This window comes from Fringilla coelebs (genome assembly GCF_963513975.1).
Source record: "Fringilla coelebs genome assembly, chromosome: Z".
In the NCBI taxonomy this organism is placed as follows: domain Eukaryota; kingdom Metazoa; phylum Chordata; class Aves; order Passeriformes; family Fringillidae; genus Fringilla; species Fringilla coelebs.
In genome coordinates this window covers 18,803,201-18,830,893 of record NC_140031.1, presented here as the reverse complement: position 1 = coordinate 18,830,893, position 27,693 = coordinate 18,803,201, and the positions used below count along the sequence as shown (strand labels likewise).

The window sequence follows — 27,693 nt, the reverse complement described above, 5'->3', positions numbered from 1 at the left end:
GATAAACTCCACCAGCTCACCACTAGCCTGTCAGAGGTATTTTCCACTTTAAGCTTTTGAAAAATAAAAGCATTATAAAGGAAAAACCAGACAAAACTGAAAATCTCATTAAGAGTACCTTAACATGATCTAATTAATGGACAGAAGTTCAGCCCAGCAACATTTAGATACTTATCTGATCATCTGGTTTGCTTTTATCCACCTCAGAGTAACTCCCAGCCATCATATCTGAAGAGCAGGATGTGGTACAGATTGGAAGACACCTCCTTTAATGAACAACAGCTCTCTGAATGGCTAAGTATTTGCATTACCTCATCAACTGCACAATAAATCTCCACTGTGAAATTTCCAGTCCAACAAAGCAAATTTATGGGGATAGTTAAGCCAGAGCTCTGCTCTTGCCAGATGTAGGTAGCAGCAAGGCATAATTTGCTAGTTTGTCATGTTTTCCCAGATAAAAGATTCTGGCCATTTTGTATCAGACAGACCTCCACATTTCTATGACTGAGGAAAAGGGTCTTAGGAAAGGAGTGGTGCATCCTTCCTTACCACAGAACAGGTATAACAAGAAAAGATCAGTCTCCAGAACTTCAGCCCTTATCTGCAGGGGTGGCAGCTGTAGAGAAAGGTGTAGCTACTCTCATTTTAGAAGCTGCAGTCACCCTTATGATGTAGCTGCTAGTCTGCAGCTGGTGCTAACAAGGAGACTGCAATGTGGTAATAGTTCATGTAGAGTTATGGCCAACAGCTGCCCTAATCAACAAGTATGTCAGCTGATACATATAGATATAGATATATAAAAACTTATTTAAGCCAGTTAGGTCCAGTGGAAGTCAAGAGTGACTCAGTCCTGAAGCATGTTGTTGAGACAAGCTCCACTGAGGAGCTGCACTCACCAGCTGGTGACTGAGTAGGACCTGGGTGTGTGATTGCTGTCACACTCTGAGGGAACTCTGTCACTATTTACTCCTCTTTCTTATTAGACTTCCCACTGGCAGCATTAGTAGCGTTTGATGCAGCTGAGGACAGCTGAATGGACACCCTGATACTGGGTGGCTGCTTAGAATCTAAGAAAATGTCACATTTACAGTGAAGGAGGTTCAAGTGAGTTGTGGAAAACCTACAGAAGGCCTTAATCCCACAACAAAACAAATGAAAGGATCAAGTGTGAGTAAAAGCCAATAGGACCAAGGACCACATACAAAACATTTCCATTCCACAAACGTTTCTTTCTGTGGTTTAAGGGCATAACAACAGGAAAGAATGAAAAATGCCATAAAAACCTAACATCTGTCTTTCCTGATTAACTGTTATAATGCATGAATTAGTTTTATACAGTAAACACACAGAAAATGTTTTCTCATGAGGTTTGTACTTTTAAGTCAAGTTTACTATTTTCAAGACACAAACCACTTTGATAAGGATTTGCAGAAATTCCTATTTGTAATGTTCATATTTTAATTCAAGGTTTAGTAGGAAGAAAAATATAAGTATCTTTATCAAAGCAAGTAGTTCAGGCCAGAGTGATGCTTAATCCTAACATCAAATGTTATCAAGAAAAGTCTTTAGAAAAACAAGTTTATGTTTGTCCTTTTTCATGAAGAGTATTCCTAAAGCTTTGCATTGACAATGTCAGTGATAAGAGAACTTAATACTTTATGGCATGTAAAAAACTTTGAGTCAGCAGTGCCCCAGCAGCCAGGAGGGCCAAGCATGCCCTGGGAGCATCAGGGACAGCATCACCAGGCAAGGGAGGGGAGTGTCCTGCTCTGCTCTGCTCTGCTCTGCTCTGCTCTGCTCTGGGGCAGCCTCACCTTGAGTGCTGGCAGCTACAATATAAGCAGATAAAAAGCTATTAGAGAACATTCAAAGGAGGGAGAGGAGGATGGTGAAAGTCTGGAATTGAAGCTACATGAGGTCACTTGGTCTGTTCAGCCTGAAGGGACACCTTTTTGTGGTCTTCAACATCTTCATGAGGGGAAGCAGAAGGGCAGACACTGATCTCTTCACCACTGCCTCCAGTAACAGGACCCAAGGAAACATCATGAAACTTAGTCAAGGGAAGCTTAGTTTATCAGGAACAGGTTCTTCACGCAGAGGGTGGCTGGGCTTTGGAACAGGATCCCTGGAGAACTGGTCACAGAACCAAGCCTGACAGAATTTAAGTGTGTGGATAATGCTGTCAGGCACAGGATTTTATTCTTGGGGTGTCCTGCACAGGGCCAGGAGCTGGATTTGATGATCCCAAGGGGTCTCTTCCAACTCAACATATTCAATGAATTCTATGACTTTATGAAAATACTCTGGATGACATAATGTTTTTTGTTGGTCTATCATGAGGGATCTTCTGAAAATTATAGAAGTGTAAAAAAACCCGAATTATTTATTTGCAAGATTTTCTATTCTTTCTGTACTAAATACATGCTTCTTCTCTCTTTTAGAAAAACTCAATTTCAGTATATATTACTCCTCAAATAACCCAGACTATGCCCTGCCCTTCAGTTTGAAATGTGGGGACACTTTTTTGTTATATGTTGGGAGAAACATTGTGGAAGACAGTGGAGTGGGTCTTAAAACTGGAAAGCATGTAGACAGTTTGAGCTAGCAGCAATTTAGCATTTGTGAAACAAAGTTTGATGACGGACTTTTGAGGGAAAAAATAAGATGTCACCTCAGAGAACTATTTCATGTATGCAATTTCCTACAATAGGAATTCTGTAGCAAACTACAGGTGATAAACAGCTAAGCAAACTGGTCTGGAATATAGAGTTTTAAAACACTTTTGTTCCACCAAGAATAACCTTTTTGCAATTACTTTTAAAATATTTTTAATTTAGAAAATTTCTTTTTCAGAAAAAACATGCAGTTTGCCACTGGTCTTTATCCTTCTTAAAGTATGAGTGAAGATAAAAAGTGAAAAGAATTTTAGTTATTTTGTCCATAACAAAAGTACATTTTTCAACAGTAAGTATTAAACAAGAAAATGGTAAATTTCATGTAATTGCAAATATTATCAATACTTTCAATTGAAAAAACTCATTTTTGTTTCTAATATTTAATTCCATAAATAAGACAATTTCTATTTCCCTTTATCCAGTGTGCGGATGCAAGAAAGAAATGAAAGGGTAATATCAAACTGGGATCAATTTCACTCTTTTTTTCCACAGCATATAATTTGTGTGTCTTTTGTTTTAAGCAGAAGAATGACATGAAATTATCCACCAGTGTGCATCTCCTTGCTCCTCAGTGGCTGAAAACTATGAATATGTCAAAAGTAACTGAAGGGCATCTGCTTAAATACATGTTGATATCAAGCACAAGTATATATATATATATTTATATGTGTATGTGTGTGCGCAATACAGTATAAGTTGTATACTTATTTAATACCAGTCTGCTCCATCTGAGTATTTTGGCAGCTGGCTCCCAGCTGTGTGGTTGTGCTGAGGTTGCTGCCAGCCTCATGGCAGACACTCAGCCTGTGCAGAGGTCACCAGTGGCACAGTGCTGCTGTGTCCAGGCAGTGTCCCCAGGGACAGGGCTCTGACACACCTGGCACCTGGATGCCCTCTGTGCAGGACCCTGTCAGCTGCTGCATGACAGGTCATGTGCTTTGGCAAAGAGAGGTGGAGGCTAAATTTGGCTAGAGGCACATTCCAGTTGTTTTCCCTGGTATACAGCATATAATGAATTTTCTTAAATTATCGAATTAGGTACAGTATCAAGAGGTAAAAGAAAAGTAGCCTGTCTATACATCAAACTTGTGTTAAGCATGAATATTAGACTAAAATTTTAGATGCAGAAGCAAGAAGGTATAAACATATGCTCATTAGAAATGTGTGCAGCAGTGCTGACAGTAACTTAATGGTTCACTTTGTTTTGAGGACTTCTTACATTGGCCCATAACATGCTAATATCTTTTCCAGTTTAGTATTTTTTTCTTTTCCCTCAATGACTATTAAAAAAATGACTTCATATCTTCCATTACAAGACATAAAAGAATACATAAATGCTCAATTTCTAGCGTCCTGTAGCTGTAGCTGCCAACTTTTAGTGCAGTTGAGGTGTTGAATGGACAGAAAAAGTTCAAGGAAATAGAAGAATTTTTCCCACTATGTTGTTACAGAATGACAACTACTACTGACATATCTAGTAAATCCAGTAGCCAAATGCCATGTGAAAGTGAAAACTTTCATATTTTTCATGCCTTAATTCTCAGTAGTAGCATAGACTCTTTTTAAGGTTCTACTTTAAAGCCATATAAAATGACACCCTGAATAATTTAATCAAGATATGTGTATCACAAAAACACCCAGACCTTCACACCCCCCATGTATTTCTAGTAATGGCTAAAGTAACATTGCACAGCTCAGGATATGCTGTGGTGTTTTCCTATGACATCCCTATAGTCTTTGCCTAGACCCACTTCCCAATAACTACCTCCCACATGTTATAGGTGAAGATGAAGAATGAAAAATCAGTATTTAATTCTGGTTTGAATTTTAAATTAAATTTGTTTTCATGCTGTTCTGAGTATATTGGTTGTTACTAAATTCTGCAAATAATTTCTCTCTAAATACAGAAGTAAACAGAGTGTGATAAAGTTCTTAAGACCACAAATTCTCTGCTGGGAACTGAGGCTCTGTCACCTCATGAAATAGTATCTTCTTCCAGTTGATTCTTCTCAAAGATCATGAGCTTGAGCAGTCTGCAGCAGGGGAGAAGGGGGCAGTTAAAATGACATCTTAGAAAAAGCAAAGAAGGAAAGGAAAGAGAAATGTTTTTGACAGAAGACCCTCTGAATTCTTTAAGAAGATGTGTAACCATTATCTTTCTAACAGGGACATTAAAATACATCCATAATATGATTTTTCACAAATGCTGTATTTTTTAAAGGGTGAGGGTAATCAAGGTGTTTCCTAGCATACTTTCTTCCCTGCTCCCATAGATCTCAGCCAAAAATGCAGGAAAAATTGATTTTGTACACCTTGACAGGTTTAGAAAACAAATCATCAATAGCTCGAAGCCTCTTAGACTCCTTCAGCCTTATGTGTTTCCTGAGGAAGCACCCCTGAATCTGAGATTTCAGCAATGTGAAATGCTCAATTTTTGAATTCATGCACAAGGGACCCCTCCACACTACACTCCACAGCAGTGTCTTCAGCAGTCACCAGACTATGATAAAAATATTGCTGGACAAATATTTGTAGTTGGGAGAATGTTTTCAGGTGCAGAGAAGCAACTTAGAGTGAGTGTAAAAAATTATATACCATGTGCTCTGTCCTGATTCATCCTGCAGACCAAGAAAAGTTTCACATAGAGATTTTCAACCTGGAACATAAAACTTCAGCGGTTTAGATCATGTTTTAGATACCTGCTGTTTCTGACCTAGGTAAGATATTGCCTTAGAAACATGCTGAGTATAATGATATTTCAATTCCTTCCAATTCATTCATTAGATGTCTAGAAAAGTATTTGTAAAAACAGGTTTAACTTCAACTCAGAGATATTTATTTCTGTGGAACTTCTACAGAACTCAGCATATTGAGTTGGTACTAGTTGCAAAGACACTACAAAGCCTTCATCCTCTTCTTTCTACCATAAAGGACCACTGCCATTAAGGACACAACTTTTGTGCACTGAAACTATAAGATGAAAAGGGGCATAGCACCTCCAAGTGAAATGTATAGAGAGGAAAGGCTAGCAAATATAGATGCTATAGCTGTTAGTATTAAACAGGAATTAATGCAAGCACTTTGACATTAGAGCTGAACTAAAAATTACTCAATGAAGTGGCATCGAGGCACTCTCAACATTCACCAATTCTCCTTCAAATTTAATTAGAAGGAATTTCTAAAAAAAATAGATCCCACTAGATCACTTTCTTGAAACAGCATATGGATGCTGTCTGAAGAATTCAGCTAGATGGGAAGTTTTGGTTATCTGGTTATACCCTTTTTCTACTTTAGAACTCAGGCAAGAAGAAAATGATGCCCTGCAACTGTTTCCTATTTAAAGGAAATACATCCATTCCCAAAAATCTTCATATTTTTAGGATGATATGACCAAAATGCATCAAGCTATTTCAAGGTGCACATCTTGCAGCATTAGCTGCATTGCTGAAAGAAAAAGCCTCTTGTAAAGGCAGCTTCAGACCCTGGGGAGGGTTCCATAGAAGAACTGCTGAGTCAAAGCATGTTTGATTTGCTCTTTTTGCTAGCAGACAGACTTTCAGCACAAAAGCACTCTCTGCATTCCTGGCTACATATTACACACATAGGTGCTAATAGATTTAGAAAAATTATGGATACTGATTTTTTAAATGTAAAATGTTAATAGTCACATTGGCGATAGAATTTTTCACAGTTGAATAGATATATGCTGACTTAGATATGGTATCTAGAGGTACAACTATTATTTATCTATATCTATAGTTAAAAAGAAGAAATGTCAGTCATATTTTCAGGCTGCAAAAAATTTCTTTTCATATAAAAAATCATTCCAAGACATATTGTAAACCAAATTCCTTTATCCAAACCTAAAATGTACCTGTAGATTCATTTCCCTGACTGCAGTGCAGTTTCTAGATCAAGTCTTGAGGGTGATGTGATGTGATTTGAACTTGGATTTGACCTGTTGTCCATGTATACAAAAAGGCACTACTATTTAGAGAGGCACATTTATCACAGACAAAAGCACTTTCAGCCCCAAAAAGACTTAAAAGTCCCTGCTCTCTCCTCCTGTAACTTTCAGAAAGACATAGATACCTGCACATAGCCATACTTGCTTTTTTGGAGCATTGGTAATTGCCAGTTTTCTTTAACTTTTCTCACATTCAGAAGCAAGCTGTGCAATTACTATCAAAATTGAAGCCAGGGCTGATCAAAATTAATTATGAGCTGTGAGATGGGAGTAATGAAAAAAATGAAGAACAGCAGAACAGCAACTGGGCTCATGACATTAAAAATACAAATAACAGACAAATCTATGTCTCTTCCTGACAAGTGAGGCACTCAGCATATCTGTCATTCCTTTCATCATGCAGATTACTTCTTAGTAGTTCTCAACACATAATACTGCAATCCCTTCTTTTTACCAAATTTCTGTAAGAGCTGTCAACTCTTTGAAAAACTTCTAAATAAAAATGGTTGGAAAAATCCTATTTCAGAATTAATCTATTTAAGAACTCCATAGCTTTAAAATATTTTCTTGCTTCATTTTACAGTGACTTTTTTTGTTTTAATTAGCATGAAGCCTAGTTACTTTTTACCAGGAGACAAAAAGTGCCAAACATAACAGATCTAGGAGACTGGAAAACAAACAGGTGGGAAAATTAATAATAAGTATTCATATTTACGCTTGCTATAAAAGGAGTCTTTGTGTTAGAGGAACAGAGATAATACATGGCATGCCATCTGGTTTGCCTGGAGATGGGACAATGAAATTTTTAGATCACAGATGGTCCTAGACAAGACATTATCAACCCAGTGCTAGAATAGAATCAGCCCATGGACAATGAAAAACAGGACAAAGCAAGAAAGTGCTTCATCTGGCAGGGCCAGAAAGCAGTGCCACTGGCAGTCACATCTGCAGGTTTAGGTGGGAGGTTAGTGAACTCCTTGATTTCCTGTTTTTGTTAAACTTTTGCAGCAGCATGTATAATTTAACACTTTCAGCTACCTCCTGTAAGATAGGAGATGGTGTCTCATGCTGTTGAACAGAGCAGTAGCCGCAAACGTGTAATAGCAAGTACTTATACTATGTTTCCAGCTTGTAAAACATGGGCAAAAAATCCCTTTATCATAACTCACAGGGAGCAAAGGTTCCTTCCTCTTGGAGTATCAAAGAGAGACTCCACTCAGATACATTCAATTGTCTAAAGATAGATACTCAATCTACACTACTCATGCAAGCTTATAGATTCTCTCGGAAATGGAAGGAGTTGCTCAGAAGAGCAATTTGGTGTAGAGGCATACAGATAACTTGATGGAGAAAAGGTGGGACACAGTCTGGAGTTGCCCCTTTCTCCTGGAGGACTGTAAATGACTACATCCCTGGTACTTAAATGGGAAATGTTAGTCAACCCAAGATCCATTTCACTGCAGCAGAGTCAAGCTAAGGTATTCAGTTATTATTATATTATTTCAGTAATTATTTCAGGAATTATTATATTATTCAGAGTCATAAATGAGCAATCTCATCTTACACAGACCAAGAAAAATTCCAGGTGTTGAGAGGGAAAGTGTTCCATGGGTTCAGTGACACCTTCTACCACAGCAATAAGTAGAAGAGTATGAAAGAGAGAAAATTATTTTTCTTGGATGGTTTAATGTTGGGCAATAATTTCTGTTAAAAACAGGCATCACAGCATCATTATGTTTTAAGTGTGAAACATGCTTCTGACCTTCTCTATCCGGAAAGAAGTACACACTAGAACATATCTTAAAATAAATTTTAAAACGCCAAATAAATATACTGAACAAACCACACAAACTCCAAACAAAATCCTCTTTCAAACGCAGTTGTCCCGTGGGAACTACATGCAAGAGAGCATGTGGAGCCCACATGACAAATGTTATTCATATCACTCAGAAAACTGCTGAAAGGGTCTTGGATATTAAAATAACTCATAAGGGAAAAAAAATCACTGAGGGAAACTCTGGCTTTCCTTTTATGTTAGCTTTACTTAAAAAACCTTTAGATTGTCTGGATGCTGACTGACTCATGTAATTAAAATGATATTTCTGCTTTCATGGAGACATCTGTATGTTCACATAACACCAGGTGTTATGGAATACAAATTCCATCCACTCTAGGGGTTCTGCAATTCTGATAAAGTTCCCTCATTTTAACACTTGATTTACAAGATGGACAGAACAAGGTATATCCAGCTACAGATAAAAAATTAAATTCAAAAATGACCCTCAAACATGGTATCTCATTTTTTTCCATAAAGAATGGGAGCACTTTCTGGTATCTTAGCAGTTAGTCTCCACATTAGCATGTTTCTGGTTTTAGTAGTATCAATAATGTACATGAACTGAAATTACAGAAAACACAATGGTTACAATTAATTATATTAAAAACATTTTTAAATATTCATTGTCTTACCTGACTGAAAAAAAATCCACCACAATATATTCAGATATAGGAATGCTTGAGCATTTAGCTGGAAGTTTTCCAAAACAATTTACACTGTCACAGCAGATAAGTGATATCATACATACTCTCTGAGTCTTTATTAAATGTAAATTCCAATTTTTACTTACCAATCCTGCACAGCATTGAAAGAGTCTTCATTTGTGATGTCATACATTAATATGAAGCCCATTGCACCCCGGTAGTAAGCTGTGGTAATTGTTCTGTACCTCTCCTGGCCTGCTGTGTCCTGAAACAGTAACCAACAAAACTTTTACATTGCACAAAACTTGACAGCATTTTTTTCTTTTTTTTTCCTTTTATAAAAAAGAAAGAGTTATTTTACAACTCTGTAGTCCTGAGAATAAGTAGAAATAGAACTCTGCATTGGATCAGAACAGCAGGGACATAGCAACTCTGTCATGAAGGGAGAGTGGAGAGCAGCAGAAAGGTATGGCCCCCTGTCAGCCCAAATATTCTGAATCATTAGTGATTAATTTTATTCACCCTGAGAGTTGGGAACTTTCTCTTCTGATCCTGCCTTGTACCTTTCCAGTGTGACAGAAGTAAAATCTTGGTAAAATGCTGGAACAAAATAGCATCCTTAGGACCTTTATTACAAAAAAAGGATGGTTCCTGAAGCCAGGAAACATCTGGAACAAAAAGGCAATGTCTAATTGTTCTGTTCTTGTGATTTTAATCCACAGGTGCCCATGACAATGAGCACCAAGATGGCTTTTTGCTGACAAAAAAAAAAAAAAAAGAGAAAAAAGACTGTATGGCAGTGCTCTTAAAACAAGGATGATATTTGGCAAAAAAATAAAAAGAAAAGAAAAGAAATTTGCTATCAATCCCTTACCTCAACCCAGTTTTCTCCCTCATCTTAATCAACTGTCTTTAAAGCAAAAAATGTAGAAATATGTCTTATCTCCTACTCCTTGCTTTCCTTACTTCCATTAAAAACTTTTCAGGGTAGCAACTAGCTTTTAACATATTTAATGAAATATCCAGAATACAGTTTAGTCTAGAGAAAAGAAGGCTGGCAGCAGGTGTCATTAATGCTTTTATTAATATAATATAAATATTTCAAGACAGGTGGCAAGAATATGGTACCAGACTCTTTTCAGTGGTGCCCAGTAAGAGGACAAGGAACAATGGCCATAAATTAAGCACAAAAAGCTTCCCCTCAGCTTGACGAAGAACTTCTTTACATTGAGGGTAGCACTGGAGCAGGCTGCCCAGGGTGGTTGTGGACGGTCCCTCTCTGGAGACACTTAACCCCCGCCTGGATGGGTCTCTGTGTCACTTGCTCTGGGTGACCCTGCACTGGCCCAGGGGTTGCACAGGATGATCTCCAGGGGTCTTTCCCAACATTAAATATTCTCTGATTCTGTAATGCAACCACCTCTGTCTGCACTAATATTGAGACACAACAGCAATAACTGAAATAAAGGAAATGCATAACTATTTCATGTTCCAACTACCTATTTAATATTTTAAGCCATTAATATTAATAGCATTACAGGAGACATACTTCAGTGCAATCTTGTAATTAACAGATTATCTGTGCACATTTAATTTTCACAAACTTTGAAACTTAATATAATTATTTCCAATGTTTTATCAATAGCTATAAAATTTAACAGATAAATCCATTTCATTTATTATCCATTATTTATAATCCATCATTCCTACAAAGAAGACTAAGCAGTAGCAAACCTATTTGGTATATTTTCTGAAATAGTTTCCAGTCTAGAAATACCCCCTTGTGAACAAAAGAAAAATAGATCAGGTAGGCCTCCATTTCTGCATATATACCATCTATTTCATAAACTAATAAAATAAGAAAATGAGATTCTACATGCAACAGAAACGACTTTTAGATTAAAAAAAATTCCAGATCATCACTGAAACTAACAACATTATAGTAGAATATATTATTCCTGTTCATCCTAGATTACAGTAACTGCTGCTTTGATGTAGTTTCAGTGATTCAAGATGGAAAGCTAAAGCAGTAGACTTTAGCAGGTCTCACATGAAGTTAGGTTACATCTTTGTGGGAAAGGCCAGACAGACCTAAACTGTTTCTGTTTATGCTCTGAACTGGCTGAGTCTCTACCAGCTGTGGTCTGGAGCTTGAATAGCTGCTCCCAGAGGTTCTGGTGTTCCTGAATATTAAGGTATTAAGATGTGCACTAAACACTGAATATTAAGGTATTAAGATGTGCCTGTTTCATTTATGAAACAAGCTTCTTTTTCACTTTTTTGCTGTTTGCTGGTTTGTTGTTTGGATTTGTGTGGTTTTTTGTTTTTGTTGGTTTCATTTATTTGATTTTTTATTAGAAAAAAAAATCTGGGATGCACAGAAGAAAAATATGGCCCACACCAAGCCTTCAGCCTGTCCAGGAGAGGATTTTCAAACAAATTTTATGCGTGTCTATCTGCTTGGTTTTTAGTTAGAGACATGTTTGATTAGAATACATGATAGTACGAAAAGCAGGAGGCCATTCTTACTGAAGACAATTTTATTTTGCTCTGGGTGGTTTCCACTGAAGCCCACCTGCAGATAGGAGTGAAAAGCCCTAGCAATAAAGTCATTTGTCAATGATGCTTTCTGTCCCAGACACCAATTATTTTCTGTTCAGGGTAAAGCTGCGTAGGGTGGGCTTAGGAACACTTGATTATAAAAATAAATAATGAAAATTAAAAATGAGTTTAAGATGACAAATCAAGATGATAGTCCTTAAATGATTACACACAAAGGGGCCCAAACACTTACTGACTTTGGGATAGAAGATGTTTGTCTAGGCCCAAGTTTGTCAGTCTGGGAAGGAACCAGGTATTTGGAATTGTTCTCAAATTCTAATTAATAATTCTAAATTCATAGCTAATGCTATGTTAATAGGATGATAAAAAAAGATTTTCTAAAGTGATATTTCAGTATGCATGACATAGATGGATGACCATTAATAAAGGGGAGTACATTAGTTCCAAATATAGATAACCACATTCTTCTTAGTATTATTTTACATTCACTTCCTATGGAGAAGCAATTAAAATTTTATATAGGCCTAATGCAAAATTTATGCAGTAAAGTTTTTATGATCATGTAAGAAATGAACCCAAATATAAATAACCAATGTGTCAAAACTTTTGTGTCCCACACACTCATAAGCATGTTCTAAGTATTCAGACAAGAATATCTCCATATTTGCCCTAAGGATAGGTCCTTTCATATGACCATCAATGAACTTAAATACCATTTGACAGGAGAGATCGCACATTAGAAAAATAATAAACTTTAATATTAAATATTATATTTTACTACACTAATTTTGTTTATTTCAAACAGATAATACTATGTAATCATCTTTCTGTTTAATAGCTTTTTTTCTTATAGAAGAACTAAGCAGAAAATAATTGATTTCCAAATTTTATCATATTTCTAGTTGTACATCACAATGATTGTATCCTCAGGTACTGTTATATACTTGTACTTGAAGAAAACCTCTTCCAATTCAGGTAGGGCTACTGTCTACTGCTATGTTTTTTTAGTCTATTTGGCAAGACCACAGAATTGGGCTAAGATGACTGTCTTCTTAAATTTAAATTCTAAAATATACCATCTGTACTGATGTCTTCCACTGACTGATGTTTATTTCTAAGCAAATGAAATAAAATAAGCCTGAGGAAGAATAAAATTTGGCCTATTATTGACTGGCATTTTAAACAAGGCAGTTCACTTTTATCTTTCATGAGCAGAAAACAGCACACATATATCATGTTGGGGATTTCTTCATTAATGTAGTTAATGTCTGGTAAAAACAGATGATTGTTCATTAAATGAGTGGAAATGCAGAGAGGAATGAATGAGGGTGAGGAAATGCTTTATGAAAACAAAATAATGTATTTTAGAAATCTTAGACAAAACACACATACAAACACACACAAATCTCAGCATCTACAAGAAATATTTTCAAATATTACATTCACTTCCATAAATTCAATTTTTAATACAGCTACACTATTCCATTTGCTTCTGGTTAGCTGATCCTATCTTTGTGGATCTTTTTTAGTAGGCATAACATTTTAATTATTAAATCACATTATTATAAGATTAATGGTCACAGTACTTTAGAAACCATCCATAAAATTGTGCATTGTACACAGCACATAGGCTAATAGCCCAAAGTTGAGTATTTGGAAGACTCTGATACTTGAACAGATTTCCTTTTCATGTTTTGATGCCCCTAGTATGCTTTGTTGGGCTACTTTTCTTAACTGATTTTTTTCATGTATTATAGAAATTAGTCATCTGCAAATATTTTTGTGCTCCAGATTCCAATATGTATAATTTCATATTTAAAAAATTCATTGTTTTTTGTGAGTGATTCAATAGATAAAAGGACCAGGAAAGGAGAATGGTAAAGGTATAGATTGAATGCAAAATATCAGGTTCTGCCTCTTAATGAAGACAGCAATCTGGTATGCTTTTGGCCAACTCTCCTTTCATTCTTCCTGATCATATATGTATCAAATGACAGGCGGACAAATAATTCCATATTACCTTGGTTCTTCATTTGAGTTAAACTTAAAGCTGTGGAATTTGATGTACAATAAAACAATAAGCAAAGACCTGTTAGTTGCTTTTACAGTAACTACATGAATCAGTGCTTGTCCTGTGTTCCTCTCTTTCATAATGTCATGATTCTGATTATTACTGTGGAACTGCTATATAATTGGAGGCTTTATTTTATGGGGAATGCACCAGCTGCTGACAACAAGGTTCCCAGAGGAATGGAGAGATATCATTTAATAGCCATCTGTGGAAGTAGAAACACTTGAGGACAGGAAGCTGGCTGACTCAAGAGGAAATAATGTGTTTCACATGCAGTTAAGAGTTTAGGGGCTGGAAAGTCTCAAAATACAAACCAAGTTATCCTGAAGATACTATTGCATATTTAACTTACAAAGTACAGTTACTAACTCAACAGAAGTAAACCCCTCCTACTGTCAAGTCCTGCTAAGCTAGACTTCATCGAGAATGTGCCATACCAGCTTAGATTACACCAGTGTTTTTGCAATGGGTTAAATGAGACACTTGAATTCATCTGCTGTGTGCCCTCCCTCTCACCCTCACCAGGCACTGCACCACTGACAGGAACAATACTTCATGCAAATAACTTGCAAGGGGAGCCGATCATTATTAACATAGGGAGTTCTGAAGGTGGAAACAAACAGCATTTGGCAGCAAGAACTTTTAATGAGCCTGTCATGAGAGCTCAGCCTGAAAAACACAAATTTATTTTTTAGCATGCTTAAGTGACTCTGTGTCTCTGCATTTCTGTTCTGTATGCCAAACATACAAATAACTTTTTTAGATCCACTTTCTCACTACAAATTTTACTCATATCAGAATACAGCTTGTTCTACATGCCATTAACTTGGCAAGAGTAGAGAAGCATTTCTTGGATGGTGTTTATACCTCTGCTTCACATCCACACCATTTGAAGGCAAGGCAAATAGAAAGATAAAATTAGAAATGTGAGTTGAGTAAATCTTCAATTTGCATGCCAAATTTTTCTGTTAAGATAAAGAAAACTGGCTCAGCAATCAAAAACCAGCTCCCTAATGAGTTTCATTTTTCTTTTCTGCTGTTGCTACCCTAAGGTTATTTATATAATCAATCAAAGAGAGTATGTATTTCTCTAATTTTTCTAATCTCTCCTCAGGTATTTCTGGGGTCTCAGGATAAAAAAGAATAAAAATAAAAGTACGACAAACTGTAACACCACCCCCCCCAACCAGCCAGCCAATCTACTAAAAACCACCAAAAAACCCCCAAAAACCAATATTCACCCCCCCACCCTCAGAACCAACAACAACAAAAAAAACCCCAACAAACAAACAAAAAAAAACCCAAACCAAAACAACCAGAAAAAGAAAAAACCCCACCAAACAAACAAAAAAATTCCAAAAAATAAAAACAGACAAAAAAACAATCAGCAAAGTTATCCAAGGAGGAGCAAGAGAGGATCTCTGCAAAAATCCTATTGAGATAACTGAGCAGCTGTGGGTTTATATCAGAAGCAACTGGGCAGGGCACAGAGAAAGAGGACAGGGAGAAAAGCTGCTGGAGCAGGAAGAGCTGATTATCCTGGGAGCACTGCTTCTCAACAAACAGCACTTTCAACAGAAAGTGTTAGACACATAGAAACACAGACAGATGAGCACTTACAACAAGGAAAGGAAAATGCAGTTCAAAACACTTATTTTAGCTAAGATACAATAAAAAAGATGTAACACAGTGTATTGCCAATTCAGTCTTTGCTTATGTACCTATTTTCTGTCAGGAGCTCTTTCCAAATTTCTTATGGCTTTGGTCACCCTGGAAGTCTCTTTTATATTCATGTGTATATGTGTATATATATATACACACATATTTATACATGTATAAATATATGACTGTATCTGTGAATGCATACATGTGTTTGTAGAAATATATATAGGCATTTGGAGCTTGAAAAGCCAGCTACTGAGCTTGCCAATACATACCTGCTAACCTTATGTGCTAATCCTTATAACTCGCCTCAAAATTAGAGCTGACAGTTCCTTCCTCAAACAGGAGGGATGCAGGAACATGGCAGGGCTAGCTGGAAAAATCTGGGGTCAGAGCAGCAGGGAGAGACATTATTCCAATGTGGCTGGCAAAATGGGGCCTAGGGGGGCTGTGCTGGCAGGACAAAGGTACAGCAGAGCCTGCACCGAGACACTGGCTCCTAGAAAGGAGGAAAGCCCTCCTAGGAGAGCTGACACTGAAAAAGTAACTTTATGACAGATAACTTTCTCTCACTCCATCTATGGAGCTGCCCATTGCACCCGAAATTAATATAATTTTAAATTTACTGCTTTTCTCCTTTCCTGTTCTTCTCCTTTATTTTTATGACTCACATAATACATCCATTCTCTGTAGTTCAGCTATCATGCCTTCCTAATGCACAAAAGTGAGGAAAGCAGTGTGGCACTGTCTCCTTTCTAGCCCAGTGGAACTTGACCTCAGTTGCCATCAGTTCTGGCCTCAATTTTTGAACCCTGCTGATATTTCAGTGCATGCCTCCCTCTTTCCCCACCACAGGCTGTAGTTTTATCCTTGTCCTGTCTTCACTTTGACTGCCATCTGTCCTAATTTGCTGGATGTGAGGATTAATTCCTCTTGTCTTTCTTCCCCATCTTTGGACATGCATTGGATCAGTAGAACTTGGCGTTATCCATAAAAGTAAAACAAATTAAAATACTCCTTTATATTTTTACCAAACTTCCTTTTAAGTCTTAAAGAAGAATTTCTTTCTGGAAATGCTCATGTTTTGCTTTTAAGGTCTTATATTTTTTTATTTTATGACAAGTGTTACAAAATCAAGGGTTATATACTGCTACCAAAACCACATAGTAGAAATAATGACCTTATAAAATCTATTTTTCACTTCATGTAGTATTTCAAGTATATTTTAGGAGTCACATTAAAAGGTAAATGAATATTGAAGTGCAGCTTATCACCACATCTACAGGAAAAGAAAGAGTTAACTTTCTATTTGTATTATTTTGAAATACTTGTAAATCAAAATGTAAAAATTTCCTCATATTTTTCAGGAAAATAATGAAGCAACAGAGACCCATTCTGAAAAAAAAAATTAGTTCTATACAATCAAAACCAGCAAAGCTGTGACAAGTATCTTTGTTTTACAGGCAGTTATTACCATTCAGGAAGCAGCACATGGAAAAAATGTGATATTCTTAGTTTTGTAATTTTTTCTGTTTTTTAAAACTCTGCTCATAGTCCTGAGATTGTACAAGAACAGCAATAGCTTTTTTCTTCTTTTTAATTTTTATATTCAGAGACCAAAAATGTGTCTTGGTGCATAATGAAAAAAAAAAAAAACCAACAAAACTTTTAATATAAACTGAAATTAATGTACAATCAATAAATTTTTTACTAAGACCATAATCATTTCAGAATGCTGAAATTCCACTGAATTCTGAAAAAGCCTAAGAAGATCAGAACAACCTGCATTTCAATGAAAAGAAAAAGAAATATAAGATCTATGATAATATTACAAGGAACTGTAGTCTTAAAAACCTCATAATCAACTACAGACAACCTTCAGACTTTAGAGAAAGTGTCCTTAAGCTCCAGGAGTGTACTTGGTAATTTGGACACTAAACAGTGTCTGTCACACTTACAGAAGGATGGGTATGGCTGGAAAGGTCATTCCTAATGCCATGACACCTATGCCTATTCCTATTAGAAAAATAAGATGTAGAGCTGTTTCATCCACAGATGAAACATACAGAGGCATAGATGCTTTTCATTTAGCAGTGAGCAGAAAAAACCACTGATCTATATTGTAAGTTAACAGACTTATAGGCAAGTTGACTGCTATCATATAAAAACAATGTTGAGGGATATTGGAATGCTAGAGTATATTGCTCTTCCTATTTCTGTACTTTGATTATATACTTACAAATCTTTTTGATTAACTGCTTCTCTCTAGAACCTTTTATTCACAAAATAATAACCTTTCATCTTTCTCTTCCCCTTGCTATTCATTCCTATTCTGCATCTCTAACAGCTTTCTCTATTAATATTCATTATTCATATTTAATTAACTTACCCTTATTATTCAGGATGAATTGGGATCCACTGATAGCAAAAAGTTTGACCAGCCATTTTGATAACAGTTCTATGTTAGTGGCTCATTGCGCTGAAAAAATTTCCATAATAGTGCCATCATATTACAATATTATGCAAATCTTTGTCCACTGATTAGCTAACAGCACCTCTTGTCTATTGAGAGCTAAGAAAATAACTCTTTCCTCATTGCAACAGTGAGCTTAGCACATTTTGTTCAGACTGCTTTTTAGAAGCACAGTCTTATAACACTCCAAGAGAAAAATGACTCTAAAAGAAAAATGACCTCATAGTAAAAAGGACATTTTAAAACCATAAACCAAGACCTCTTGCCAGAAACTCTCTCCCCACCTCTACTTATTCTTGTGATAAGCCTCAGCGTTTAAATCTGCAGTGAAGCTTCTCTCATTGGGAACAAATTACAGAAACATTCCTATTAAATATTAATAACCTTCCAAACCTCCCCAGGAGTAAATGAATGCACTTCTAGTCAGGATATTAAGTTTAAAAACATGTTTAAAGGCTCACTGAAATTACTATGAACTTTTACTTTTACCTTATTTTTTTTTAAATTTAAAATCTATAAAACAGTAACAAGACAATTTGCAACACAGAACTAGACACATTTTACCCACTTTAAGTAAGAAACTATAAATGCATTATTTATTGAAGGGTTCAGGCAGGGCAGGAGTCCAATCCATCCAGAACTTATATAAGGGCTGGTAAAAGGCAGAACTTTGTGCTTTAGAACACCTCTTAAATAAAAATACTGGGCTACAGTGCTAGAGCACTACAACAGCTTCTTTCTACCTTGAGAACAAAGTGCTGCTTTAGAGTTGTCGGGAAGATTCCTTGTAGGAGGATCTATAGGTAACTTCTGTATGCTCTTCTGTGTCTGCGGCACCATTGTTTCCTGGGGCAAGCATAAAGATACCCAAGGAAATTCTGGAAGTTCTTTGTTTATCACATCTTAGGCAGGTATTTTATATTCTAAGGCTCAGCTGAAAAAGCACTTGTTATTTTCTGGAGAACCTCACCAGTGATGCATCCAAAGCACAGAATGCACCATTCTCTGTCCACTAGCAACACAGTTCCTTCCTGTGTTTCCTGGGACTGTTCCCTTCACTGACACAGAGCTATTGGGAGGTGTGTTTTCAGGACACTCTCCACCAACCTCTCCCACTTTTGAATCCTTTGTTTTCCAACAGTTTGTTACCCATTTTTACTGCACAGGAGTCCACCATGGCTTTCATGACACAAAGGTGACACAAAGTTATTGACACAAAGGTGATTCCAGAAAGACCAAGAAGCTGGCTCCAAGTCTCTTAGACTTAGAATGACTACTCTAGTTCTTTCAAAACCAATCTTTAATTGCCAAATCTTGCAAGATGCTGGAAAACACTTTTTCCTTTTCCTTAATTATTTTAGTTTCCTTGTGCTAGAATTAAGAGGATACATTCCCTGTAACATAAAGATACTTTTGTTATCAATATGCTGCTAGAATTATCTACGCATAAGATTTATCTACTAATTTGGGGAAATTCTAAATTGGACCAAAATCACAAAAAAAAAAAATTCTCATCAAAGCAAGATGGAACTCTTAGATAAAACTATAAGCACTCCTAAAATCTCTTCACTAAGGAAAGAAAGTTTAAAGATGGCAAATAGCTCCAACAATTTAATCTACTACATTATGTGAGAGTGGGGATTTGTCCAAAATATCTAATTTTCATCCAAAACAAAAAGACATTGTGTTCTCTTGCTTGTCACTAAATACCTCTGAACTATGGCTGCATATCAAAAGGTCATGTTTATAACACTTCTCTATTGTCCTGATATTTGATGAGAGTAATTGAAGAGAGTACAGGTTATTCTAACAAGAAAAGAGTTATTTAGCATGAAAATGTGTCAGCAGCTTACACTGTTTAATGCACACCCACCAATCATGTCTGTTATTTTGTTATGGTTTAAAACAATAAATTATTAAAGAGTGAGTAGTAAAAAGAAGTTAAATATGTCAGGTGTGATTAATCTATGTATCTTGAATTGTTTCAAGTACAGTGCCCTTATATTTGCATTCTCTTTGTAGGGAATTCTGCCATAAAGTGGCATAATTAAATCAGATATCGTCTAAATTGCTGTTTAATTTGGCCCTTGGTCTCTCTTTTTCCTTTAGGTCAGACTATTTGAGAGCTGTGTGCCTAGCATAAGCATAAGCATATTTAGCAATTCCAATGACTTTGTAACTTTAAAATAAAACTTTGGAGAAAAAACAGAAAGTGTAACTGCCAAGCCTAGGAGTGAAAGGAAAGGAAAGAAAAGGAAAGGGAAAGGGAAAAGGCAGGGGCAAAAGGTAAGGCAAAGGCAAAGGCAAAGGCAAAAGCAAAGGCAAACGCAAAGAGAATTTCATTTGGAAGGGATGGTCCCAAGAAAATGTCAGTTGGAAGAGACTGTACAACTGTCTGACCACTTCAGGGCTGACCAAAAGCTACAGCGTGATCTAATGAGCATTGTCCAAGTGACTCTTAAACACAGACAGGTTTGGTGGTATGGACCCCACCTCTAGGAGAGAAAGAAATATTATTCAAGAGTTTCTTCAATAAGCTGAGCAATAAGTGAAGCAAATAAAAGGTGCCAAAGATGAAGTTTATTAACTAGGAAATTTCCCTCTTATATTTCAAAAAGCACTAGGTAAACAAAACAGCAGCAAGACCTCTACACTTCAAGGAAGAGCCTTTGAAGTTTTAGAAGTGTCCATGGAACCTGGAAAGAGAATATGGACTGATTCTTTATAAAAAAGTATGTCACAAACTTTATAAATGCATAGGTAGACTGATGCACTTTGATAAAGAGACATTTCCAAAAATCTTGATGAAGAGAAGTAATTTTTATAAGGAATTCAAGCTTCAGGTGCTTTGCTGGATGACATCTAGAACCGTAATCACATTCTGGAATCAAATATTAGATGAGCTAACATTACTTCTTGGACTTCTAAGAGAATCTAATTTTTTAGACATAGGTGAAGAAACAGAGGCGATGGTTAACAAAATTTCTAAAACTAATATTTTGCATTTAGAATTTCAGAAAAAAATGTGAAGCTGCTAATTCTTTATCATTTAAAAGTTATTAACATCTTTACCTTTTACATATGAATTACAGTTTGATGTGACTCACAGACAGTAAATAATAAGACTGTCTGAAACGAGAAAGAGCATATAAAAAGTTCACTATTTTACTGCTAAATTAACTGCAGAAATAATATTAGCACTTGGGATTATTAATGCAAGGTTATTCCCCTGGAAAATGCTGGACTACTCAAATCAACTTTTGCTAAGTTTATGTTTGTGTGAAAGATTTCATTACAGCAGGTAATTGGACCAAAGTGCATCAAGGAATTACTGGCCAAAACCTTAAAATAACTCCATCTAGAAATAGGTCAAAGGCTGCAGAGATCCAGAGAGTAGCAGAATTATAAAAACATTCCCTGAAAGACATTCTTGGATATGGAAAACATAGGTATCCCTGTCTGGTTTGGGGTTCACATTTACAGGCTTATAAATCACAGCAGCCACAAAGGCCTGAGACGCCTCGCCAATTTACACCTGAGAATTTATGCAATTATTTTGATGACTCACTTCTTATGTGTCACCCAAAAATTACAGATCCTATTAGAATCCAAAAAGATAGATCTCAGTTTTCTGAGGAGCTCACAGTGTTTTTAATTTCACAGTGCTAATTTTATCTCCCTTAGTCTTATTTTTTAAGCAAGTGAAACAGTTATTTATGAGATCAATTAACATTAAATTTTCAAGCAGAACACAATCAGAGAAAAAAGTCTCCTTGCTTTTGTAAATACATCGTTGCGCCATATCCATTCTTAATTTTATTTTTGGTAACAAAATGTATATTTAAAGACCGAAAACATGGATCCTTAACAGTACATTAATTACCCATTTACAAAAATCCAAAACCATTTATGCTGATATAAGTATAGGGGTAGAATCCTATTCATCCTGAAATTGCAATGTCATCCCAAGAGCTCGAATCAAATACCAAATCAAAACATTGAAGAGATTCAGACTTGTCAGGGTAGAAGGCCTGAGTGAGATGCATAATTCCTTCCTAAACATTAGATAATTCTTTTATTTATTAGCAGGCAAAATGATTGCCATAGTTTATTTGAAGTTTTGAATGCAAATATTTCAATGAAATGAAATGTGCTGGTATAAATAATTTCTAGAGGTAGGATTTAGATTGTATATGATGAACTATAATTAGTGTTATTCTTCAGCTGAGATTCTTGAACGACAGGTGTTCTTTCAGAAATCAGAATTATTCTGTCTTAATGCATCATAAAGGAATAGGAAATTACTGTCTAATGGAAGCAGAAAAATGACCAGCTGTGAAATCTGCAGCAAGTATAATTATAATCAGAGCTACATTAAAGCACTAGCTACTTCAAAACCAGACATTGGGCTTATATACAGTCAAAGAATAGTCTAAAAGCAAATTGAGTGTAAATAACATTCAAAGGGCTTTGCTGCCTACGGTGGACCACTGACGACGTTGAAGTAGTTGATGTCTGATCACAAGAATTCTACTTTAATTTATACACTGTGATATTTGTTCTTTAATTTAAAATATCAGTAAAATTAAGAGAGCTTCCTGAAAACCACCATATTCTATTAAATCTTCATCCCAGTCCTTCCCAGGAAAAAAACTTATAACTCTCACATAATATTGATCTTAGAGTAGTAGTAGGAGGAGTAGTATTAGTAGTAGTAGTAGTAGTAGGGTTTCCTAATTTGTCAAAAATATAGTCCCAAAGATGAGTGCTCCTGTGTACATACAGCAATTCACAAGTATTTTTATGCATAATATGACCACATGTATATAACACAAATCATAAATATCACTATTCCTATTGTGATATAAAGAGGTGTGGATTTTTGTAAACACTTCCTATATATGATGCCTTTATGTTAAGGAAGAAGAAAGCAAATTTGTCACGTCAAAAATTTGTGTCTACAGCCCCAGAATTCTTACTGACCTCCTCAAAGCATGAGGAGAAGGAAATACACTTCTCCATAATTGTTCCTTTATACATTTGCATTTCATTAATTATAAGCAAAGAGAGGAATTACTTAACAAAAGACCTAAATTCAGGAGTGTGAATCAGATCGTCAAGCATACTAAGACATTGGAATTATTTTGGATTCATATATTATTTACCAAAGAAATTCAGAGTTAAATGCAAATGCTAGCAAATTAAATTACTCTTTTTCAAATATAGATTAGACTAAAAATATTTGAAAACCCATGCCAATAAAACCCCTGATAGAGCAGCTTTTAAGTACACAGCAGTGAACATAATACAGGTTCCTTAACAATGTCCCTCCAGGCTTCTTTCACTGCAAAAGACACTTTTTTGCGTGGATTTGTATTTTCCCTTGATGCAAACTCTGCCTTTGCTGCAACCTGAATTGAAAGCCCAGCAATCTGTTCACTGAATATAGCACTGACGAGCATATTAACTGGAAATTACATTATTAGACATTAAGCCACGTGTTCTTTGATCCTAGATAAAAACTGGGGATTTTTTCTACCCTGATTTGATTAAATTGTGGGACATATTATTTCATTGCGCAGACATAACTGAATTATCATCCATCAGCTGACAAAATGCTTCTGCGACTGAAAAGGAAGACTGACAGCCAAAGAGGAGACTTGAATAAAGATCAAAGTGAGAACTGATCCCAGAAAGGAGGGTTGGGGCTTTTTCCTAATATATAGTTTCTACTATACTGTGATGGAAAAAAAAAAATCTGCTCATTTCACATGTAAGCATGCTCAAAGATTGCTGCTTTGAAGATAATTTGCCAGGGTTGTTTATTAGGAGGCTCCATATAGGCTCCCAAGGGTCTCTGTTTCAGCCCACAGCGCACAGCTCAAACAGAAGTTATTAATTTTCCTAAACCCAACTGCTTTGGATTTTACAATCACATTTATGGATGAGCAGAGGCAATGAATGAATATGAGGAGCACATGATATTTTTTTCCATTCTTTCCCTTTTAATCTTCAATGTGATGAAAATGTGTTCTTTGCAACACATAATTTTGTCTAAGATGGATATAGTACAATCTTTTGGTTTCATATCATATTTTTTTTGATGCCAGGTACTGGATGTTACTGGATCAAAGTTACTGGATGCTGCAGGAAGTATATGTTCTCCAAAATTATGAAAGCAAACTTCTCTAATATACAAGAGTTCCGGAGTACTTTAGGTACTTGGCTTCAAAACTGTGAATGAGGACAGCTCCATAAGTCATCATTAGGTGTTCAATTAGATTGAACAGATTCAGGTGGTTCCAGCATAGATGTTTCAGAATGAAGTACAACATGTACTTTATTATGCAATGTATAGAAATATTAAGTTCAATCCATAACTAATTAATATTTTTAAATCACAAATTCAAACAAAATGCACTCAATTTAGTCACTTCATACACCCAAGAAGGATCTTAATCTCACAGAACAATTTAACCGAACTTGGAGCAAAATTACCAACCACAAAAATTACTCTCTGCCCTCAAATCTTTTATTAGCCTTGCCATATGCTTATCTAAAATAGAATAACTAGAACATCAGAGTCACCCTGCATTTTATCAGAACATCTTGTGAATTTACAAGTCTTTGGAAACACTGCTGAAAATAACTCATTAAATCAATTTTAATAATGCGTAACACAAGCGTTTAATAACAAATCTATTATATATAATTATACACTAAATATAAACTCTCCTTTAAAAAAACAAACATATACAGATTCAAGCATAAAAATGTACATTCCATTTTTTACAGGATATTTTAGACTAAATCTTACCAAAGAAAGCATATATGGCAGAAATATAGTGTTTAAGACGGGTGATATACTTTCAACCCATGACACCCAAACATCTCTCTTCTCTGCTGACCATCACCCCCGGATTTGGGCAGCATGATCAGGGCTAATGAAGTCTGAACTGACTGCAGTGTGGCAGGAAGCATGAGCAAGGGTCTGAGATCATGATGCACTTTGACAATAAATGAACTTGGGAATTGAGAAAGTTCAGAATTGTTTGGAGGTTGGTTTGTTTGTTTATATTTTAATTCTCTAATTTGTATAACAGAATGCTGAAGACTAAAGCTAGAAAAATCTCTTAAGGCTGCATTTTTTTCATTCTCAGGGCTCAGCACAACTCCTATACTTTGCTTTTAAACATGATGTGTTTTCCCCTCTGTCTTCCCTTTGACTCTTAAAGATCCTTTGTGCATTTATAGCCTGTTTATAACCTAAAAGAAATAGGCAAACTGCATACCTCCCAGGTGAATTGTCTGAAACACAGAATATCTTGAATGAATTATCCATGTAGAGTGACACAGAATGTTAAATCCAAGACCTGTTATAACGGTGCCAGTTTTCCTCTTCCCTTCCAATTTCCTGAGAGCTGACTATATCCTTAGTGCAGCATTCATTTGCCCCTAAAATAGTATAATCTGCTGTATAGTATCATTCCATGCCATTCCTCATAAAGAAAGCAATTGCAACACAATGGCTGACTGAAAAAAAAAAAGATGCCTCAGACTATTATATTACTTACTTTAATTCTCAGAGATGTGAAATGGGTATTTCATTAGAACATAAAAAAAATATTTCTAGTATTATTAAAAATTAATTGACAGGCTAAGGATGAAATTTTATGAAAGATACAGTTTAAAGTGTTTACTTCTGTAAATATAGATAACTTTTTCTAATAAGTATAATGTATTTTGTATTTAATAAGTATCTGTGTTTTGTATGTTACATACCATCCAGAATAAACTGATGAATTGGATCTGTATCATTAGGACACAAAGGCATAGTTAATGTCTCTGACATTTAGTATATAAAAATGCACTCTATATCAATTCAATCTATAACTTCAACAAAAAAATTAGATTAGATTATATTACATTTCAGAGCTTTTAAGAATCAATCATAACTTATTTTCCAATTAAAAACCTCTCACATTCAAAAAGCTTTTTGCTTAAGCAGGGACAATGCTGCATACCATTAGGGGGATTCTCATGTGTTTCCATGAAAATCAAAAGAACCATTTACCCAAATTGCTGAAACCTGAAAATTCAGCATGAAAATTAGTATCTTCAAAAAGTAATTGCAGTCACAGTAATGAGGATGTTACAGAGTGAATTCAAGACCTATCAGCAGAAGGAGAATCTGCAAACTTCTCGCTCATGAGGCTTTCTGGTTTAGCTCCACTGCAGCATCTTAGGCCTTCAGACCTGCTGAAAGTTACCCCCTTCATTTTCAGAATCTATTGTCCCAGCTGGCCATGTGAGCCACATGTTGCCACATGTGAGCCACTGCTCACATGTGGCAACACAGCATTTGTTAGTTTGGGGATAGCCAGTTGGATGCTCTGCTCTGGCTGTTCATCACACACCAGTGCACTGAGAAGAGCTGTGCATTGCACAGCACCACAGCGTAACCAGCTTCTGTTCACCAGCTATAGCACTTCATCCATTGCCTCATCCACACTGCTCTATTTTCATCTCATCCCCTCCATGTCTGCTTGTACTGTGCATGAGGCAGCTACCTTGGCTCTGTCTTTAGCCCTATCCCACCTCAGTTTTTTGCTGTAACCTCCCGCTATAATGCTTACTGTTAGGCATTGGCCTCCCATAATCGCCTGCTGTGAAATGCCCCATTACCACCTCTAGTTAGTACCACACCAAACTGCTTAGAGCCAGGCACATCCCTGAAAAACAGGAAGTGTGGAGAGTGCTGCAAATAAAGAGCAGTACTGTAATTGTGATTCACATTTTCTGCGCAAAGGTGTGCAACATGACTCATATGAAATGGTGCTCTGAAAGTGATCTAATTGTTAGTTGTATGCTCTTTCCAACCCCTGATGAATGCTGCCAGAAGGAAATCTATAAATTACATTAATGTAAGTAAGGTCATTTGAACTACACAATGTGTAGCTGAACACAAAAAAGATGGATCTCTTTTTTGTAGATGCATCACATAAATACATGGTTGTGACCTCTCTCCTAAGACCCAGGGACCATCAAGTAACTCTTCAGTTGTACTATTGCTGTGTGGACATGTATGATAGAGAATTCAAATGTCACTATACAATCCACACCTTTCTTGCCTGGCTAACAACACATGCCCACCTTACCATTTTTAACAGTCCTCTTAATGATGCAATTATATGTGTGTAAAACTTGCCCCTACTGCCTAGGTCAAGCGTCTCTATTGTTATTGTAAATATATTTGGAAATGGCAAACTAGGAATGCAGGTAATTGAACCCCAAGGAGTTTCCCTTAACAACAGCTTTTGATGTGCTGACAGTATTGAGCTCAGCACAAAACACTGCAGCTACTGCCACTATTCTCATGAAAACCTCGGTTCTGTGGTGGTTACAGTGTCAGTCATCATTTTTATACGGTAACCTCACAGATACAGCTCGGATTCAGGCAGGACATAAAAGAGATCAAAGTCTGGGGAGTCCAACGGCTGAAGACTGTTAATTAATATCCACCTTTCAGGAAAGCGCTCTTATCACTTGCCTCTTCACACCTAGTGAATACCCTCTCTCATCTCTGGCCTTAGGAACACAGACAGACATTAAAGGAGACTTAGGTCTTCTACAGATAAACACAAGACTTATCTCCAGAGCCTACAGGTTGGACTTTTTGCATGAAGAAGAGAACAGTGGCTCTGACTCCTGGCAGCAGTGAGCACTGAATTTGACTCCCTTTAGATTACGAATAAGCTGATTATACAACATATAGATAAAGAACATAGAAGCCACTTAAACC

General features: G+C 36.2%; 1 protein-coding gene across 1 annotated transcript in view; it reads right to left on the bottom strand.

Moving 5' to 3' along the window:
* RAB3C (RAB3C, member RAS oncogene family) overlaps nucleotides 1–27,693 on the bottom strand; it is a gene marked incomplete at both ends in the record, with an annotated part of 114,190 nt that overhangs the window by 49,254 nt on the left and 37,243 nt on the right. Inside the window, one exon of the mRNA XM_084225612.1 lies at nucleotides 9,270–9,388. Coding sequence (XP_084081738.1) covers nucleotides 9,270–9,388 — 119 coding nt within the window. The remainder of the gene's footprint in view (nucleotides 1–9,269; nucleotides 9,389–27,693) is intronic.